The 18,958-nt window shown below is 47.5% G+C and overlaps 1 protein-coding gene across 2 annotated transcripts in view; it reads right to left on the bottom strand.

Moving 5' to 3' along the window:
* The window catches only part of RBM26 (RNA binding motif protein 26), a 38,987-nt gene that overhangs the window by 16,864 nt on the left and 3,165 nt on the right, over positions 1-18,958 (bottom strand). For both annotated transcript variants that reach the window (XM_053455382.1, XM_053455383.1), the window contains exons 4-6: positions 18,451-18,542; positions 17,701-17,844; positions 17,205-17,422 (exon numbers count right to left, since the gene is read on the bottom strand). In XM_053455382.1, the coding sequence (XP_053311357.1) occupies positions 17,205-17,422; positions 17,701-17,844; positions 18,451-18,542 (454 nt within the window). The remainder of the gene's footprint in view (positions 1-17,204; positions 17,423-17,700; positions 17,845-18,450; positions 18,543-18,958) is intronic.

Genomic DNA, 18,958 nt, shown 5'->3' with positions numbered 1-18,958 from the left:
GGTGGGCCTACGGGGTTATATTGTATGAGATGGCTACGGGAGACATACCGTTCTACGGCGGGACAGACATTAAAGAGGTGGCCAGATCGGTCATCAAGGACACACCGCTGTACCCTGACCATCTCAGCCCTGAGACCAAAGACCTCATAAAGAAGATGCTGTGCAAGAAACCCTCCAAGAGGCTGAAAGAAGCTGCCACCATCCACTTCCATCCCTTCTTTCAGTTTATTGATTGGGGAGACCTTGAGGCAGGAAGAGTAGCTCCTCCGTTCTTCTTCCTCCCACCATCTCCGGAGAGCTTGATGCTGGCATTGAGATCGGAGAAAGGGTTTTTACCTCCTGAGGACCTGGGGACCCCCATTAACCTTGAAGATCAGAAATTGTTCAATGGGTTTTCCTTTGCGGGTGCACAATGGAACAATTCAACATCTTCTCGGCAGGAACCACGCAGTAGGTCTGCTTTCAGCTTGTGGGAGAACATACTACCTTCCATCCCACCGCTACAGCAAGACCAACTGCTGTACCCTGGCATCCCACCGCTACAGCAAGACCAACTGCTGTACCCTGGCATCCCACCGCTACAGCAAGACCAACTGCTGTACCCTGGCATCCCACCGCTACAGCAAGACCAACTGCTGTACCCTGGCATCCCACCGCTACAGCAAGACCAACTGCTGTACCCTGGCATCCCGCCGCTACAGCATGACCAACTGCTGTACCCTGGCATCCCGCCGCTACAGCAAGAACAAATGCTGTACCCTGGCATCCCGCCGGTACAACAAGACCAACTGCTGTACCCTGGCATCCCGCCACTACTACAAGACAAACTGCTGTACCCTGGCATCTCGCCGGTACAACAAGAAAAACTGCTGTACCCTGGCATCTGGCCGGTACAAGACTAACCGCTGTACCCTGGCATCTGGCCGGTACAAGACTAACCGCTGTACCCTGGCATTGCGCCGGATACAAGACTAACCGCTGTACCCTGGCATCGCACCGGATACAAGACTAACCGCTGTACCCTGGCATTGCGCCGGTACAAGACAAACCGTTGTACCCTGGCATTGCGCCGGTACAAGACAAACCGCTGTACCCTGGCATTGCGCCGGTACAAGACTAACCGCTGTACCCTGGCATCGCGCCGGTACAAGACTAACTGCTGTACCCTGGCATCACGCCAGATACAAGACTAACTGCTGTACCCTGGCATTGCGCCGGTACAAGACTAACCGATGTACCCTGGCATTGCGCCGGTACAAGACTAACCGCTGTACCCTGGCATTGCGCCGGTACAAGACTAACCGCTGTACCCTGGCATCGCGCCGTTACAGGAAGGCCTCCTGCGGACTCAGACTGATCTGCTTCGATAAGGACAGCCACCTCCACCTGTAACCGAGAGCCAGCAAATAACGGTTCACAGAAAAATAAATTTTATTTTTTAAAATCTCAAAATCTTTGCTTCTTTAGTAATATTCTGTTTCAAGCTAAGCATGTCCTCCTGGTGATAACTAGGGCTGCAACTAACGATTATTTTAATAATCGATTAGTTGGCCGATTATTTTGTCGATTAATCGGATAAAAAAATACATTATTTTAAATTGAAGAAAAATTGCAATAAAAAACGTACAATTTACACTTTCATCTCTTTATTGCAATGGCCTCTCTTTATTCACCTTCTTATTTTACAGACATAATAATAAAAGCTACAAGAACCCAAACACAGTGCTTCTCAAACTAGGTTTTAATAAAGTTATTAGTAAATATTAATTCATATGTTAACTATTTTTCATATTTAATAAAAACTGAGAAAAAAGCCTTGTTTAAATTTTTTTATTTACCAAACTGCCCCCAGTTATGCACATCTGACCCCCAGCTTGCCACTCTGCCCCCATATATACCTTATACCTCTTATATGCCAGATTCCACTGTGCCCCCTGATATGCCACTGTGCCCCTGATATGCCTTATACTCCTTATATGCCAGTGATATGCAACTGAGCCCCCTGATATACCTTTTACCCCCAGATTTGTTTTATGCCCCCCTGATATGCCTAATATCGATGTCTTATACCCCCTATATGCCACTGAGCCCCCTGATATACCTTTTACCCCAGACATGTTTATGCCCCCCTGATATGCCTAATATCCATATGCCTTATACCCCCTATATGCCCTAAAAATTCATAATACCCCCATACACCACTATAACTCACCCATACACCACTCTGGCTCCTCCCCCTCCCATACACCACTCTGGCTCCTCCCCTCCCATACACCACTCTGGCTCCTCCCCCTCTCATACTCCACTCTGCCTCCTCCCCCCTCCCATTCTCCACTCTGCCTCCTCCCCTGCCCATACATCACTTTGGCTCCGCCCCTCCCATACATCACTTTGGCTCCTCCCCCTCCCATACTCCACTCTGGCTCCTCCCATACATCACGTTGGCTCCTCCCCCTCCCATACATCACTTTGCCTCCTCCCCCCTCCCATACTCCACTCTGCCTCCTGTGAACCTCCGTTTCTGACAAGACACCAGGGAGCCGGGTAGAGAGGCAGAGTGGCGTATGAGAGGGGGAGGAGCCAGAGTGGTGTATTGGAGGGTGGCTCCCATACACCCCTCTGACTCCTCCCCCCTCCCATACACCGCTCTGCCTCTCTACCCGGCTCCGTTACTGAAGGCACTTTCATTGCAGCTTCATAGAAGCCACAGTGTAAGTGAAGGGCAGTAACGGAGTCTGTCTGTGCGATGCAGACCCTCACCGGCTATCAGAGAGGATGATTCTCTGTCAGCCGGCGGGGGTCTGCATCGCACAGACAGACTCCGTTACTGCCCTTCACTTACACTGAGGCTTCTATGAAGCTGCAGGGAAAGTGCCTGTCAGTAACGGTGCCGGGTAGAGAGGCAGAGTGATGTATGGGAGGGGGGAGGAGGCAGATGGGAGGGGGAGAGAGACGGAAGTGAGAGACCGGCCGACAGTGAGGGGAATCCAGGTCCCCTGCAGCGTCGCGGGGGATCTGGATTCCGGTGTTATAATCCGATCTCTGTTTGAGGTCGGATTATATAAGGAGAGGAGTTTTTCAGAGCATTTGCTCTGAAAAAAACCTCTTTTTATAATCGATAAAAATCGATCCGATTAATCGATGATGAAATTCGTTGACAACGATTTTCATTATCGATTATTATCGATTTTATCGATTAGTTGTTTCAGCCCTAGTGATAACATAATGTGTGGCTTAGTATTTAATAATAGAAATCCAGGGTTTAAGTGCTACATCTCTATAGATTCCCCCAGCGACATCTGTGTTAAAGCTCCACAGAAGCAGGAACACGTTAGTTCGCTCAGAAAACAAGGGTAAAGTCTTATTCGGCAAATGTAGAAAAATATCTGGTTATTTAAAACTTTCAAGGACAGCAGTATAAAATGAATATTTGGGCTGCTGAAAGTAAGGGAAGGTGGGGTTAATTTATGGGCAGTTATGGTTAATGGGGCATTTAGGTTTAATTTAGGGGCAGTTATGGTTAACAGGGTCTTCAGGGTTAATTTAGGGGCAGTTATAGTTGACGGGGTATTCAGGGTTAATTTAATGCTGAGGACTGAGGGTTAATTTAATTTAATAAGGTTCACTTAAGGTGCAGTTAGAGGTAAAGGGGGGGGAACCAATTGGAATCTAAATCCTGGGGCAGTGAAGATCAATCCTGTATTTATTTATAAAAGTATTGTCAGTGTGCGGTGAACGAGTCTGTGAATCTATGAGGGCACTTTGGCATATCTGGGAAGGACGGAGTGGCACATCTGGGGTACAAGGCATACTAGGGTATAAAGCATATCAGGGGGCACAGTGGCATATAAGGGGGTATAAGGCATATGTGGGAAGGGCAGAGTGGCATATCTGGGGTATAAGGCATATTGGGGTATAAAGCATATAGTACGGTATGCAGCACCGGTGGGGGATATAGTACGGCATGCAGCGCCGGGGGGTATGGTGTAGTACGGTATGCAGCGCCGGGGGGTGGGTGGGATTTGTATGGTATAATACGGTATGCAGTGCCGGGGGGTGGTGGTATAGTACTGCATGAGGAGCTGGGGGGGTTATAGTACTGTATGCAGTGCTGGGGGGGTTATAGTACTGCATGCAGCACTAGGGGGTATATTACTGTATATAGTCATACCTGAACAGTCACTGTATGAAGATAATATTGATAATATTTGGAATTTTATAAGTAACAATAGCGAAAAAAGATAAGTATTCATATATACTGTATAACAAAACAGACTTGGATGCCCAGCACATTCACTGGCAGACATATGACATCACAACTGATAATGTGACAGAAGGATTCTGTGACATTTCATGTATTCAGGCGATGCTTTACAACGTTGCCATTACTCTCAAACCTTTAGAGGATTAGGTCAGCTTTCTCAATCCCTGAGATTTTGCAACAAAAATATGAAACACACAAAAAAGAAGTTTAAAAAGACTTCAATGGAGAAAACTGATAAGAAAAGGAGAGAGGCAGCGGTTGAGCGACAGAGAATGGGTGACCACGGGGCTGAAAAAGACCTATGGCTGATGGAGCGGGACCAACTTCCCCCTGTAAGCCAAATGCCCCTTGGAGATAACCCAGAGATGCTAAAACAGGCCACAGAAAACCATAGTAAACACCTAGGACAGGGCGCTGGGACATCATGCGCTAATGTGGACTGTGGCAAGAAAAGAAAACAAAAGGAGAGCAAGAAGCAGGTGAAGAACCAGGCCAAGAAGGCGAGGAAAGAAAGTAAAGGCAGGGACAGAAAGCGTAAACGAGACAAAACAGAGGGACATGGTGATACGAAGAAAAGGAGAGATGAGACCAGTTCCCAACCATCTAAATCTGACATTCCTTTGGAGCGCCTTCTGTTCCATGGCCTGTTGGGAAAGGGCGGCTTCGGCAAAGTCATGCTGGCTACCGACACCATCAGCAAAAAGTTCTTGGCAGTTAAAATAATCAAGAAGAAGCAACTTCTTGAGGAGGACAGGAGCAGCACTATGGTGGAGAGGCGCGTGTTGGAAGCGGCAGTGGGGAGCCCATTCCTGACCCACATGCATGCCGCTTTCCAGACAGAGGACTCCCTGTTCTTTGCCATGCAGTTCCTAAATGGAGGAGACCTGGATAAGCTTCTTGCTACTTTTGGCAGACTTGACCCCAACATCACCACGTTCTTCGCTGCCGAACTAGTCTGCGGTTTGCGGTATCTCCACAGCAAGGGCATCATCCATCGGGATTTGAAGCCACAGAATGTGCTGTTGGACAACGAGGGTCACCTTAAGATAGCAGATTTTGGTCTGGCTGTGGAGAACATGTTCGGAGAGCAGACGGCTGATGGTTTGGCTGGGACCCTGGGATACATAGCCCCGGAAATGTACCAAGGTAAGAGGTATAATGCCTCTATAGACTGGTGGGCCTACGGGGTTATATTGTATGAGATGGCTACGGGAGACATACCGTTCTACGGCGGGACAGACATTAAAGAGGTGGCCAGATCGGTCATCAAGGACACACCGCTGTACCCTGACCATCTCAGCCCTGAGACCAAAGACCTCATAAAGAAGATGCTGTGCAAGAAACCCTCCAAGAGGCTGAAAGAAGCTGCCACCATCCACTTCCATCCCTTCTTTCAGTTTATTGATTGGGGAGACCTTGAGGCAGGAAGAGTAGCTCCTCCGTTCTTCTTCCTCCCACCATCTCCGGAGAGCTTGATGCTGGCATTGAGATCGGAGAAAGGGTTTTTACCTCCTGAGGACCTGGGGACCCCCATTAACCTTGAAGATCAGAAATTGTTCAATGGGTTTTCCTTTGCGGGTGCACAATGGAACAATTCAACATCTTCTCGGCAGGAACCACGCAGTAGGTCTGCTTTCAGCTTGTGGGAGAACATACTACCTTCCATCCCACCGCTACAGCAAGACTCACTGCTGTACCCTGGAATCCCACCGCTACAGCAAGACCAACTGCTGTACCCTGGCATCCCACCGCTACAGCAAGACCAACTGCTGTACCCTGGCATCCCGCCGCTACAGCAAGACCAACTGCTGTACCCTGGCATCCCGCCGGTACAACAAGACCAACTGCTGTACCCTGGCATCCCGCCACTACTACAAGACAAACTGCTGTACCCTGGCATCTCGCCGGTACAACAAGAAAAACTGCTGTACCCTGGCATCTGGCCGGTACAAGACTAACCGCTGTACCCTGGCATCTGGCCGGTACAAGACTAACCGCTGTACCCTGGCATTGCGCCGGTACAAGACTAACCGCTGTACCCTGGCATCTCGCCGGATACAAGACTAACCGCTGTACCCTGGCATCTGGCCGGTACAGGACTAACCGCTGTACCCTGGCATTGCGCCAGTACAAGACTAACCGCTGTACCCTGGCATTGCGCCGGTACAAGACTAACCGCTGTACCCTGGCATTGCGCCGGTACAAGACAAACCGCTGTACCCTGGCATTGCGCCGGTACAAGACTAACCGCTGTACCCTGGCATTGCGCCGGTACAAGACTAACCGCTGTACCCTGGCATTGCGCCGGTACAAGACTAACCGCTGTACCCTGGCATTGCGCCGGTACAAGACTAACCGCTGTACCCTGGCATTGCGCCGGTACAAGACTAACCGCTGTACCCTGGCATTGCGCCGGTACAAGACTAATCGCTGTACCCTGGCATTGCGCCGGTACAAGACTAACCGCTGTACCCTGGCATTGCGCCGTTACAGGAAGGCCTCCTGCGGACTCAGACTGATCTGCTTCGATAAGGACAGCCACCTCCACCTGTAACCGAGAGCCAGCAAATAACGGTTCACAGAAAAATACATTTTATTTTTTAAAATCTCAAAATCTTTGCTTCTTTAGTAATATTCTGTTTCAAGCTAAGCATGTCCTCCTGGTGATAACATAATGTGTGGCTTAGTATTTAATAATAGAAATCCAGGGTTTAAGTGCTACATCTCTATAGATTCCCCCAGCGACATCTGTGTTAAAGCTCCACAGAAGCAGGAACACGTTAGTTCGCTCAGAAAACAATGGTAAAGTCTTATTCGGCAAATGTAGAAAAATATCTGGTTATTTAAAACTTTCAAGGACAGCAGTATAAAATGAATATTTGGGCTGCTGAAAGTAAGGGAAGGTGGGGTTAATTTATGGGCAGTTATGGTTAATGGGGCATTTAGGTTTAATTTAGGGGCAGTTATGGTTAACAGGGTCTTCAGGGTTAATTTAGGGGCAGTTATAGTTGACGGGGTCTTCAGGGTTAATTTAATGCTGAGGACTGAGGGTTAATTTAATAAGGTTCACTTAAGGTGCAGTTAGAGGTAAAGGGGGGGGGACCAATTGGAATCTAAATCCTGGGGCAGTGAAGATCAATCCTGTATTTATTTATAAAAGTATTGTCAGTGTGCGGTGAACGAGTCTGTGAATCTATGAGGGCACTTTGGCATATCTGGGAAGGACGGAGTGGCACATCTGGGGTACAAGGCATACTAGGGTATAAAGCATATCAGGGGGCACAGTGGCATATAAGGGGGTATAAGGCATATGTGGGAAGGGCAGAGTGGCATATCTGGGGTATAAGGCATATTGGGGTATAAAGCATATAGTACGGTATGCAGCGCCGGGGGGGTATGGTGTAGTACGGTATGCAGCGCCGGGGGGTGGGTGGGATTTGTATGGTATAATACGGTATGCAGTGCCGGGGGGTGGTGGTATAGTACTGCATGAGGAGCTGGGGGGGTTATAGTACTGTATGCAGTGCTGGGGGGGGGTTATAGTACTGCATGCAGCACTGGGGGGTATATTACTGTATATAGTCATACCTGAACAGTCACTGTATGAAGATAATATTGATAATATTTGGAATTTTATAAGTAACAATAGCGAAAAAATATAAGTATTCATATATACTGTATAACAAAACAGACTTGGATGCCCAGCACATTCACTGGCAGACATATGACATCACAACTGATAATGTGACAGAAGGATTCTGTGACATTTCATGTATTCAGGCGATGCTTTACAACGTTGCCATTACTCTCAAACCTTTAGAGGATTAGGTCAGCTTTCTCAATCCCTGAGATTTTGCAACAAAAATATGAAACGCACAAAAAAGAAGTTTAAAAAGACTTCAATGGAGAAAACTGATAAGAAAAGGAGAGAAGCAGCGGTGGAGCGACAGAGAATGGGTGACCACGGGGCTGAAAAAGACCTATGGCTGATGGAGCGGGACCAACTTCCCCCTGTAAGCCAAATGCCCCTTGGAGATAACCCAGAGATGCTAAAACAGGCCACAGAAAACCATAGTAAACACCTAGGACAGGGCGCTGGGACATCATGCGCTAATGTGGATTGTGGCAAGAAAAGAAAACAAAAGGAGAGCAAGAAGCAGGTGAAGAACCAGGCCAAGAAGGCGAGGAAAGAAAGTAAAGGCAGGGACAGAAAGCGTAAACGAGACAAAACGGAGGGACATGGTGATACGAAGAAGAGGAGAGATGAGACCAGTTCCCAACCATCTAAATCTGACATTCCTTTGGAGCGCCTTCTGTTCCATGGCCTGTTGGGAAAGGGCGGCTTCGGCAAAGTCATGCTGGCTACCGACACCATCAGCAAAAAGTTCTTGGCAGTTAAAATAATCAAGAAGAAGCAACTTCTTGAGGAGGACAGGAGCAGCACTATGGTGGAGAGGCGCGTGTTGGAAGCGGCAGTGGGGAGCCCATTCCTGACCCACATGCATGCCGCTTTCCAGACAGAGGACTCCCTGTTCTTTGCCATGCAGTTCCTAAATGGAGGAGACCTGGATAAGCTTCTTGCTACTTTTGGCAGACTTGACCCCAACATCACCACGTTCTTCGCTGCCGAACTAGTCTGCGGTTTGCGGTATCTCCACAGCAAGGGCATCATCCATCGGGATTTGAAGCCAGAGAATGTGCTGTTGGACAACGAGGGTCACCTTAAGATAGCAGATTTTGGTCTGGCTGTGGAGAACATGTTCGGAGAGCAGACGGCTGATGGTTTGGCTGGGACCCTGGGATACATAGCCCCGGAAATGTACCAAGGTAAGAGGTATAATGCCTCCATAGACTGGTGGGCCTACGGGGTTATATTGTATGAGATGGCTACGGGAGACATACCGTTCTACGGCGGGACAGACATTAAAGAGGTGGCCAGATCGGTCATCAAGGACACACCGCTGTACCCTGACCATCTCAGCCCTGAGACCAAAGACCTCATAAAGAAGATGCTGTGCAAGAAACCCTCCAAGAGGCTGAAAGAAGCTGCCACCATCCACTTCCATCCCTTCTTTCAGTTTATTGATTGGGGAGACCTTGAGGCAGGAAGAGTAGCTCCTCCGTTCTTCTTCCTCCCACCATCTCCGGAGAGCTTGATGCTGGCATTGAGATCGGAGAAAGGGTTTTTACCTCCTGAGGACCTGGGGACCCCCATTAACCTTGAAGATCAGAAATTGTTCAATGGGTTTTCCTTTGCGGGTGCACAATGGAACAATTCAACATCTTCTCGGCAGGAACCACGCAGTAGGTCTGCTTTCAGCTTGTGGGAGAACATACTACCTTCCATCCCACCGCTACAGCAAGACCAACTGCTGTACCCTGGCATCCCACCGCTACAGCAAGACCAACTGCTGTACCCTGGCATCCCACCGCTACAGCAAGACCAACTGCTGTACCCTGGCATCCCACCGCTACAGCAAGACCAACTGCTGTACCCTGGCATCCCACCGCTACAGCAAGACCAACTGCTGTACCCTGGCATCCCGCCGCTACAGCATGACCAACTGCTGTACCCTGGCATCCCGCCGCTACAGCAAGAACAAATGCTGTACCCTGGCATCCCGCCGGTACAACAAGACCAACTGCTGTACCCTGGCATCCCGCCACTACTACAAGACAAACTGCTGTACCCTGGCATCTCGCCGGTACAACAAGAAAAACTGCTGTACCCTGGCATCTGGCCGGTACAAGACTAACCGCTGTACCCTGGCATCTGGCCGGTACAAGACTAACCGCTGTACCCTGGCATTGCGCCGGATACAAGACTAACCGCTGTACCCTGGCATCGCACCGGATACAAGACTAACCGCTGTACCCTGGCATTGCGCCGGTACAAGACAAACCGTTGTACCCTGGCATTGCGCCGGTACAAGACAAACCGCTGTACCCTGGCATTGCGCCGGTACAAGACTAACCGCTGTACCCTGGCATCGCGCCGGTACAAGACTAACTGCTGAACCCTGGCATCACGCCAGATACAAGACTAACTGCTGTACCCTGGCATTGCGCCGGTACAAGACTAACCGATGTACCCTGGCATTGCGCCGGTACAAGACTAACCGCTGTACCCTGGCATTGCGCCGGTACAAGACTAACCGCTGTACCCTGGCATCGCGCCGTTACAGGAAGGCCTCCTGCGGACTCAGACTGATCTGCTTCGATAAGGACAGCCACCTCCACCTGTAACCGAGAGCCAGCAAATAACGGTTCACAGAAAAATAAATTTTATTTTTTAAAATCTCAAAATCTTTGCTTCTTTAGTAATATTCTGTTTCAAGCTAAGCATGTCCTCCTGGTGATAACTAGGGCTGCAACTAACGATTATTTTAATAATCGATTAGTTGGCCGATTATTTTGTCGATTAATCGATTAATCGGATAAAAAAATACATTATTTTAAATTGAAGAAAAATTGCAATAAAAAACGTACAATTTACACTTTCATCTCTTTATTGCAATGGCCTCTCTTTATTCACCTTCTTATTTTACAGACATAATAATAAAAGCTACAAGAACCCAAACACAGTGCTTCTCAAACTAGGTTTTAATAAAGTTATTAGTAAATATTAATTCATATGTTAACTATTTTTCATATTTAATAAAAACTGAGAAAAAAGCCTTGTTTAAATTTTTTTATTTACCAAACTGCCCCCAGTTATGCACATCTGACCCCCAGCTTGCCACTCTGCCCCCATATATACCTTATACCTCTTATATGCCAGATTCCACTGTGCCCCCTGATATGCCACTGTGCCCCTGATATGCCTTATACTCCTTATATGCCAGTGATATGCAACTGAGCCCCCTGATATACCTTTTACCCCCAGATTTGTTTTATGCCCCCCTGATATGCCTAATATCGATGTCTTATACCCCCTATATGCCACTGAGCCCCCTGATATACCTTTTACCCCAGACATGTTTATGCCCCCCTGATATGCCTAATATCCATATGCCTTATACCCCCTATATGCCCTAAAAATTCATAATACCCCCATACACCACTATAACTCACCCATACACCACTCTGGCTCCTCCCCCTCCCATACACCACTCTGGCTCCTCCCCTCCCATACACCACTCTGGCTCCTCCCCCTCTCATACTCCACTCTGCCTCCTCCCCCCTCCCATTCTCCACTCTGCCTCCTCCCCTGCCCATACATCACTTTGGCTCCGCCCCTCCCATACATCACTTTGGCTCCTCCCCCTCCCATACTCCACTCTGGCTCCTCCCATACATCACGTTGGCTCCTCCCCCTCCCATACATCACTTTGCCTCCTCCCCCCTCCCATACTCCACTCTGCCTCCTGTGAACCTCCGTTTCTGACAAGACACCAGGGAGCCGGGTAGAGAGGCAGAGTGGCGTATGAGAGGGGGAGGAGCCAGAGTGGTGTATTGGAGGGTGGCTCCCATACACCCCTCTGACTCCTCCCCCCTCCCATACACCGCTCTGCCTCTCTACCCGGCTCCGTTACTGAAGGCACTTTCATTGCAGCTTCATAGAAGCCACAGTGTAAGTGAAGGGCAGTAACGGAGTCTGTCTGTGCGATGCAGACCCTCACCGGCTATCAGAGAGGATGATTCTCTGTCAGCCGGCGGGGGTCTGCATCGCACAGACAGACTCCGTTACTGCCCTTCACTTACACTGAGGCTTCTATGAAGCTGCAGGGAAAGTGCCTGTCAGTAACGGTGCCGGGTAGAGAGGCAGAGTGATGTATGGGAGGGGGGAGGAGGCAGATGGGAGGGGGAGAGAGACGGAAGTGAGAGACCGGCCGACAGTGAGGGGAATCCAGGTCCCCTGCAGCGTCGCGGGGGATCTGGATTCCGGTGTTATAATCCGATCTCTGTTTGAGGTCGGATTATATAAGGAGAGGAGTTTTTCAGAGCATTTGCTCTGAAAAAAACCTCTTTTTATAATCGATAAAAATCGATCCGATTAATCGATGATGAAATTCGTTGACAACGATTTTCATTATCGATTATTATCGATTTTATCGATTAGTTGTTTCAGCCCTAGTGATAACATAATGTGTGGCTTAGTATTTAATAATAGAAATCCAGGGTTTAAGTGCTACATCTCTATAGATTCCCCCAGCGACATCTGTGTTAAAGCTCCACAGAAGCAGGAACACGTTAGTTCGCTCAGAAAACAAGGGTAAAGTCTTATTCGGCAAATGTAGAAAAATATCTGGTTATTTAAAACTTTCAAGGACAGCAGTATAAAATGAATATTTGGGCTGCTGAAAGTAAGGGAAGGTGGGGTTAATTTATGGGCAGTTATGGTTAATGGGGCATTTAGGTTTAATTTAGGGGCAGTTATAGTTGACGGGGTATTCAGGGTTAATTTAATGCTGAGGACTGAGGGTTAATTTAATTTAATAAGGTTCACTTAAGGTGCAGTTAGAGGTAAAGGGGGGGGAACCAATTGGAATCTAAATCCTGGGGCAGTGAAGATCAATCCTGTATTTATTTATAAAAGTATTGTCAGTGTGCGGTGAACGAGTCTGTGAATCTATGAGGGCACTTTGGCATATCTGGGAAGGACGGAGTGGCACATCTGGGGTACAAGGCATACTAGGGTATAAAGCATATCAGGGGGCACAGTGGCATATAAGGGGGTATAAGGCATATGTGGGAAGGGCAGAGTGGCATATCTGGGGTATAAGGCATATTGGGGTATAAAGCATATAGTACGGTATGCAGCACCGGTGGGGGATATAGTACGGCATGCAGCGCCGGGGGGTATGGTGTAGTACGGTATGCAGCGCCGGGGGGTGGGTGGGATTTGTATGGTATAATACGGTATGCAGTGCCGGGGGGTGGTGGTATAGTACTGCATGAGGAGCTGGGGGGGTTATAGTACTGTATGCAGTGCTGGGGGGGGTTATAGTACTGCATGCAGCACTAGGGGGTATATTACTGTATATAGTCATACCTGAACAGTCACTGTATGAAGATAATATTGATAATATTTGGAATTTTATAAGTAACAATAGCGAAAAAAGATAAGTATTCATATATACTGTATAACAAAACAGACTTGGATGCCCAGCACATTCACTGGCAGACATATGACATCACAACTGATAATGTGACAGAAGGATTCTGTGACATTTCATGTATTCAGGCGATGCTTTACAACGTTGCCATTACTCTCAAACCTTTAGAGGATTAGGTCAGCTTTCTCAATCCCTGAGATTTTGCAACAAAAATATGAAACACACAAAAAAGAAGTTTAAAAAGACTTCAATGGAGAAAACTGATAAGAAAAGGAGAGAGGCAGCGGTTGAGCGACAGAGAATGGGTGACCACGGGGCTGAAAAAGACCTATGGCTGATGGAGCGGGACCAACTTCCCCCTGTAAGCCAAATGCCCCTTGGAGATAACCCAGAGATGCTAAAACAGGCCACAGAAAACCATAGTAAACACCTAGGACAGGGCGCTGGGACATCATGCGCTAATGTGGACTGTGGCAAGAAAAGAAAACAAAAGGAGAGCAAGAAGCAGGTGAAGAACCAGGCCAAGAAGGCGAGGAAAGAAAGTAAAGGCAGGGACAGAAAGCGTAAACGAGACAAAACAGAGGGACATGGTGATACGAAGAAAAGGAGAGATGAGACCAGTTCCCAACCATCTAAATCTGACATTCCTTTGGAGCGCCTTCTGTTCCATGGCCTGTTGGGAAAGGGCGGCTTCGGCAAAGTCATGCTGGCTACCGACACCATCAGCAAAAAGTTCTTGGCAGTTAAAATAATCAAGAAGAAGCAACTTCTTGAGGAGGACAGGAGCAGCACTATGGTGGAGAGGCGCGTGTTGGAAGCGGCAGTGGGGAGCCCATTCCTGACCCACATGCATGCCGCTTTCCAGACAGAGGACTCCCTGTTCTTTGCCATGCAGTTCCTAAATGGAGGAGACCTGGATAAGCTTCTTGCTACTTTTGGCAGACTTGACCCCAACATCACCACGTTCTTCGCTGCCGAACTAGTCTGCGGTTTGCGGTATCTCCACAGCAAGGGCATCATCCATCGGGATTTGAAGCCACAGAATGTGCTGTTGGACAACGAGGGTCACCTTAAGATAGCAGATTTTGGTCTGGCTGTGGAGAACATGTTCGGAGAGCAGACGGCTGATGGTTTGGCTGGGACCCTGGGATACATAGCCCCGGAAATGTACCAAGGTAAGAGGTATAATGCCTCTATAGACTGGTGGGCCTACGGGGTTATATTGTATGAGATGGCTACGGGAGACATACCGTTCTACGGCGGGACAGACATTAAAGAGGTGGCCAGATCGGTCATCAAGGACACACCGCTGTACCCTGACCATCTCAGCCCTGAGACCAAAGACCTCATAAAGAAGATGCTGTGCAAGAAACCCTCCAAGAGGCTGAAAGAAGCTGCCACCATCCACTTCCATCCCTTCTTTCAGTTTATTGATTGGGGAGACCTTGAGGCAGGAAGAGTAGCTCCTCCGTTCTTCTTCCTCCCACCATCTCCGGAGAGCTTGATGCTGGCATTGAGATCGGAGAAAGGGTTTTTACCTCCTGAGGACCTGGGGACCCCCATTAACCTTGAAGATCAGAAATTGTTCAATGGGTTTTCCTTTGCGGGTGCACAATGGAACAATTCAACATCTTCTCGGCAGGAACCACGCAGTAGGTCTGCTTTCAGCTTGTGGGAGAACATACTACCTTCCATCCCACCGCTACAGCAAGACTCACTGCTGTACCCTGGAATCCCACCGCTACAGCAAGACCAACTGCTGTACCCTGGCATCCCACCGCTACAGCAAGACCAACTGCTGTACCCTGGCATCCCGCCGCTACAGCAAGACCAACTGCTGTACCCTGGCATCCCGCCGGTACAACAAGACCAACTGCTGTACCCTGGCATCCCGCCACTACTACAAGACAAACTGCTGTACCCTGGCATCTCGCCGGTACAACAAGAAAAACTGCTGTACCCTGGCATCTGGCCGGTACAAGACTAACCGCTGTACCCTGGCATCTGGCCGGTACAAGACTAACCGCTGTACCCTGGCATTGCGCCGGTACAAGACTAACCGCTGTACCCTGGCATCTCGCCGGATACAAGACTAACCGCTGTACCCTGGCATCTGGCCGGTACAAGACTAACCGCTGTACCCTGGCATTGCGCCAGTACAAGACTAACCGCTGTACCCTGGCATTGCGCCGGTACAAGACTAACCGCTGTACCCTGGCATTGCGCCGGTACAAGACAAACCGCTGTACCCTGGCATTGCGCCGGTACAAGACTAACCGCTGTACCCTGGCATTGCGCCGGTACAAGACTAACCGCTGTACCCTGGCATTGCGCCGGTACAAGACTAACCGCTGTACCCTGGCATTGCGCCGGTACAAGACTAACCGCTGTACCCTGGCATTGCGCCGGTACAAGACTAACCGCTGTACCCTGGCATTGCGCCGGTACAAGACTAACCGCTGTACCCTGGCATTGCGCCGGTACAAGACTAATCGCTGTACCCTGGCATTGCGCCGGTACAAGACTAACCGCTGTACCCTGGCATTGCGCCGTTACAGGAAGGCCTCCTGCGGACTCAGACTGATCTGCTTCGATAAGGACAGCCACCTCCACCTGTAACCCAGAGCCAGCAAATAACGGTTCACAGAAAAATAAATTTTATTTTTTAAAATCTCAAAATCTTTGCTTCTTTAGTAATATTCTGTTTCAAGCTAAGCATGTCCTCCTGGTGATAACATAATGTGTGGCTTAGTATTTAATAATAGAAATCCAGGGTTTAAGTGCTACATCTCTATAGATTCCCCCAGCGACATCTGTGTTAAAGCTCCACAGAAGCAGGAACACGTTAGTTCGCTCAGAAAACAATGGTAAAGTCTTATTCGGCAAATGTAGAAAAATATCTGGTTATTTAAAACTTTCAAGGACAGCAGTATAAAATGAATATTTGGGCTGCTGAAAGTAAGGGAAGGTGGGGTTAATTTATGGGCAGTTATGGTTAATGGGGCATTTAGGTTTAATTTAGGGGCAGTTATGGTTAACAGGGTCTTCAGGGTTAATTTAGGGGCAGTTATAGTTGACGGGGTCTTCAGGGTTAATTTAATGCTGAGGACTGAGGGTTAATTTAATTTAATAAGGTTCACTTAAGGTGCAGTTAGAGGTAAAGGGGGGGGGACCAATTGGAATCTAAATCCTGGGGCGGTGAAGATCAATCCTGTATTTATTTATAAAAGTATTGTCAGTGTGCGGTGAACAAGTCTGTGAATCTATGAGCACTTTGGCATATCTGGGAAGGACGGAGTGGCACATCTGGGGTACAAGGCATACTAGGGTATAAAGCATATCAGGGGGCACAGTGGCATATAAGGGGGTATAAGGCATATGTGGGAAGGGCAGAGTGGCATATCTGGGGTATAAGGCATATTGGGGTATAAAGCATATCAGAAAATAATCGTTAGTTGCAGCCCTAAATTTCACTATACTATACGTCATGAAGGGCTGACCCCAGCATGTCTCTGCTCCAAGAATAGCTTAAAGCGTTTTAAATCAGTAAGATTTACTGAAAGTCACGTGACCGGATGTAATACATGAATTTAATTAAAACACCTCTTGTATGATGCCTGCATGGAACACACTCAAATACAGAAGACTTACAACACACAGCCTCAATGATGGTTCCCATGGCCTGTTTCAGGTGCTAGGCAGCTCCCTGTATTTTTAAATCTCTTTTCGCACAACGTACCAGACTGTCATAAAGGGTTTTTAACCCTAGTATTGTTATGACATGGTGCATCATGAAATGAAGGGGTTAAGATACCATTAAAGATATATTAAATGCATTTAATAAAACTCTTCACAGGCCTTAACTGGATTCAGATTACTACCTCTGCTCCTCGTTCTACTTCTTGTTCGGCTTCGGCTTCTATCCCTGTCTCTGTCTCGTTGCCTTTCTTTACTCCAACTACGACTGCGGCTTCTGCTATAACTGCGGCTTCTTCCTCGTCTCCGGTTGTACCGGTCCCTGTAAGAATCGCGTCGGGGTACATTTCGGTCGTATTCCCGTTTACGGGGGCGGTCATCTTTCTTTCGATCATCTCTACCCCTAAAAATGGAAAAAAAAAAAAGATGACATGAGCGATTGGGATAAAATAATAAATGTTGACTATACTTTTGTTGTATCACAGCCCCATGCCTTAAAGATAGAGTTTTAATGTTCTGCAGCAACAAGAAACTACACAATACACACATTTATTGTACAAAAGTTAATTCAGCAACCCTAGCAGGTCACGTGTGAACTACTGAACAGATTAATCATATTTATACTTTGATATTCAACTTAGTGTATTAATTTGTTCGGAAATAAGGTTATGGCGATTTTACCTTGAGGTTTTTATACTTAAAATTTTGTTTGCGCTCAAACGACTCTGTGGAATATCAACATTCTGCTCCTGTCCGGCTGATCTGAACGGATTTTGTACGGAAGAACTCTCACGGTCAGAATTGCTCCTTTTTCTACTGTTCTCTCTTTTACAACAGAAATAAAAAAAAAGTTAAGCACCTTCAGAACGTGAGATATTATCACCCCTACAGTATTAGAGGGAGATCCTGCAGCACACATTTATTCTACAGGGTGTCCCGTGAGTCTCAGAGGACTTACACGGACACGGAGAAAATTAAGAACTCTGCATCTGAAACAATGCATCGCGGAGGACTGACAATGAATTCTGGTCGCAGGGATCACACGTGTTCTGGCGGAGCAGAGGAATCGCCTTCTCTTGTGTATGCTGCACATCAGCGGATTTTGTAATCGGATGTCTTTTCCTCCTAAGGTTATATACTTTGTTGCTAGAGTGTATGACTTTAGCCATATATTTATATTCTTAAGGGAGAAGTCATTAAAATGAGGAATGAAGCCCAAATGATCACAGTGGCAAATATTTGATAACAAAGGTATACATTTTGGGGCCAAGACATCTGATCATTTGTTTGGTCAAACTCATTTCCCGGGGCCTTTTAGGACTACAAAACTCACGTGTGATAAGCTTTCTGTATGTTTAAATCCCTCATATTTCTTCACCTGATATATAGCCTTCAGCTACATCCACACATTATTACTCTTTCACGCATTACCTAGTTTCTCTATGCCGGGTGCTCGATTGCTGAGGACTGTGGTTAACCCTTCTTGAAACTTTTTTTTCCTTTGATTCATCTTCTTTGGGAACCTTTAGTTAAGAAAAAGATAATAACATAAATAAATGAAAGAGAGAAAACATGCATCTGTCTTCACATACACATAGCTACCCATACCGTGATCCCTTTAACCGCAGCTCCCCAACAGAATTACTTTAAAAGGTTAGGTTGCTTCATACAATAGTTATATTTTATTAAAGTACTGCCTTCCTTACCTCTCTCACAGAGTCTACCAGAAAACAGAAAATGACAGAGTACAATATATACTAGTCCTGTCTGCTCTTAACTTTATGTGTCTGGCTTATGCTTTTTATAACATTCCCAGTGGTGTATGTGTAGCGCCAAGGCCTACAGCCGCAGTTCCAGCCTTATGGCTAATCTGGCTACCCGGTGTGCCACTACTTAATGGGCTGGGTGGGGAAAGTAAGAAAGAAAGAAAGAAAGATCT

This window comes from Spea bombifrons, chromosome 2 (genome assembly GCF_027358695.1).
Source record: "Spea bombifrons isolate aSpeBom1 chromosome 2, aSpeBom1.2.pri, whole genome shotgun sequence".
In the NCBI taxonomy this organism is placed as follows: domain Eukaryota; kingdom Metazoa; phylum Chordata; class Amphibia; order Anura; family Pelobatidae; genus Spea; species Spea bombifrons.
This window is presented reverse-complemented; position numbering and strand designations above follow the sequence as displayed.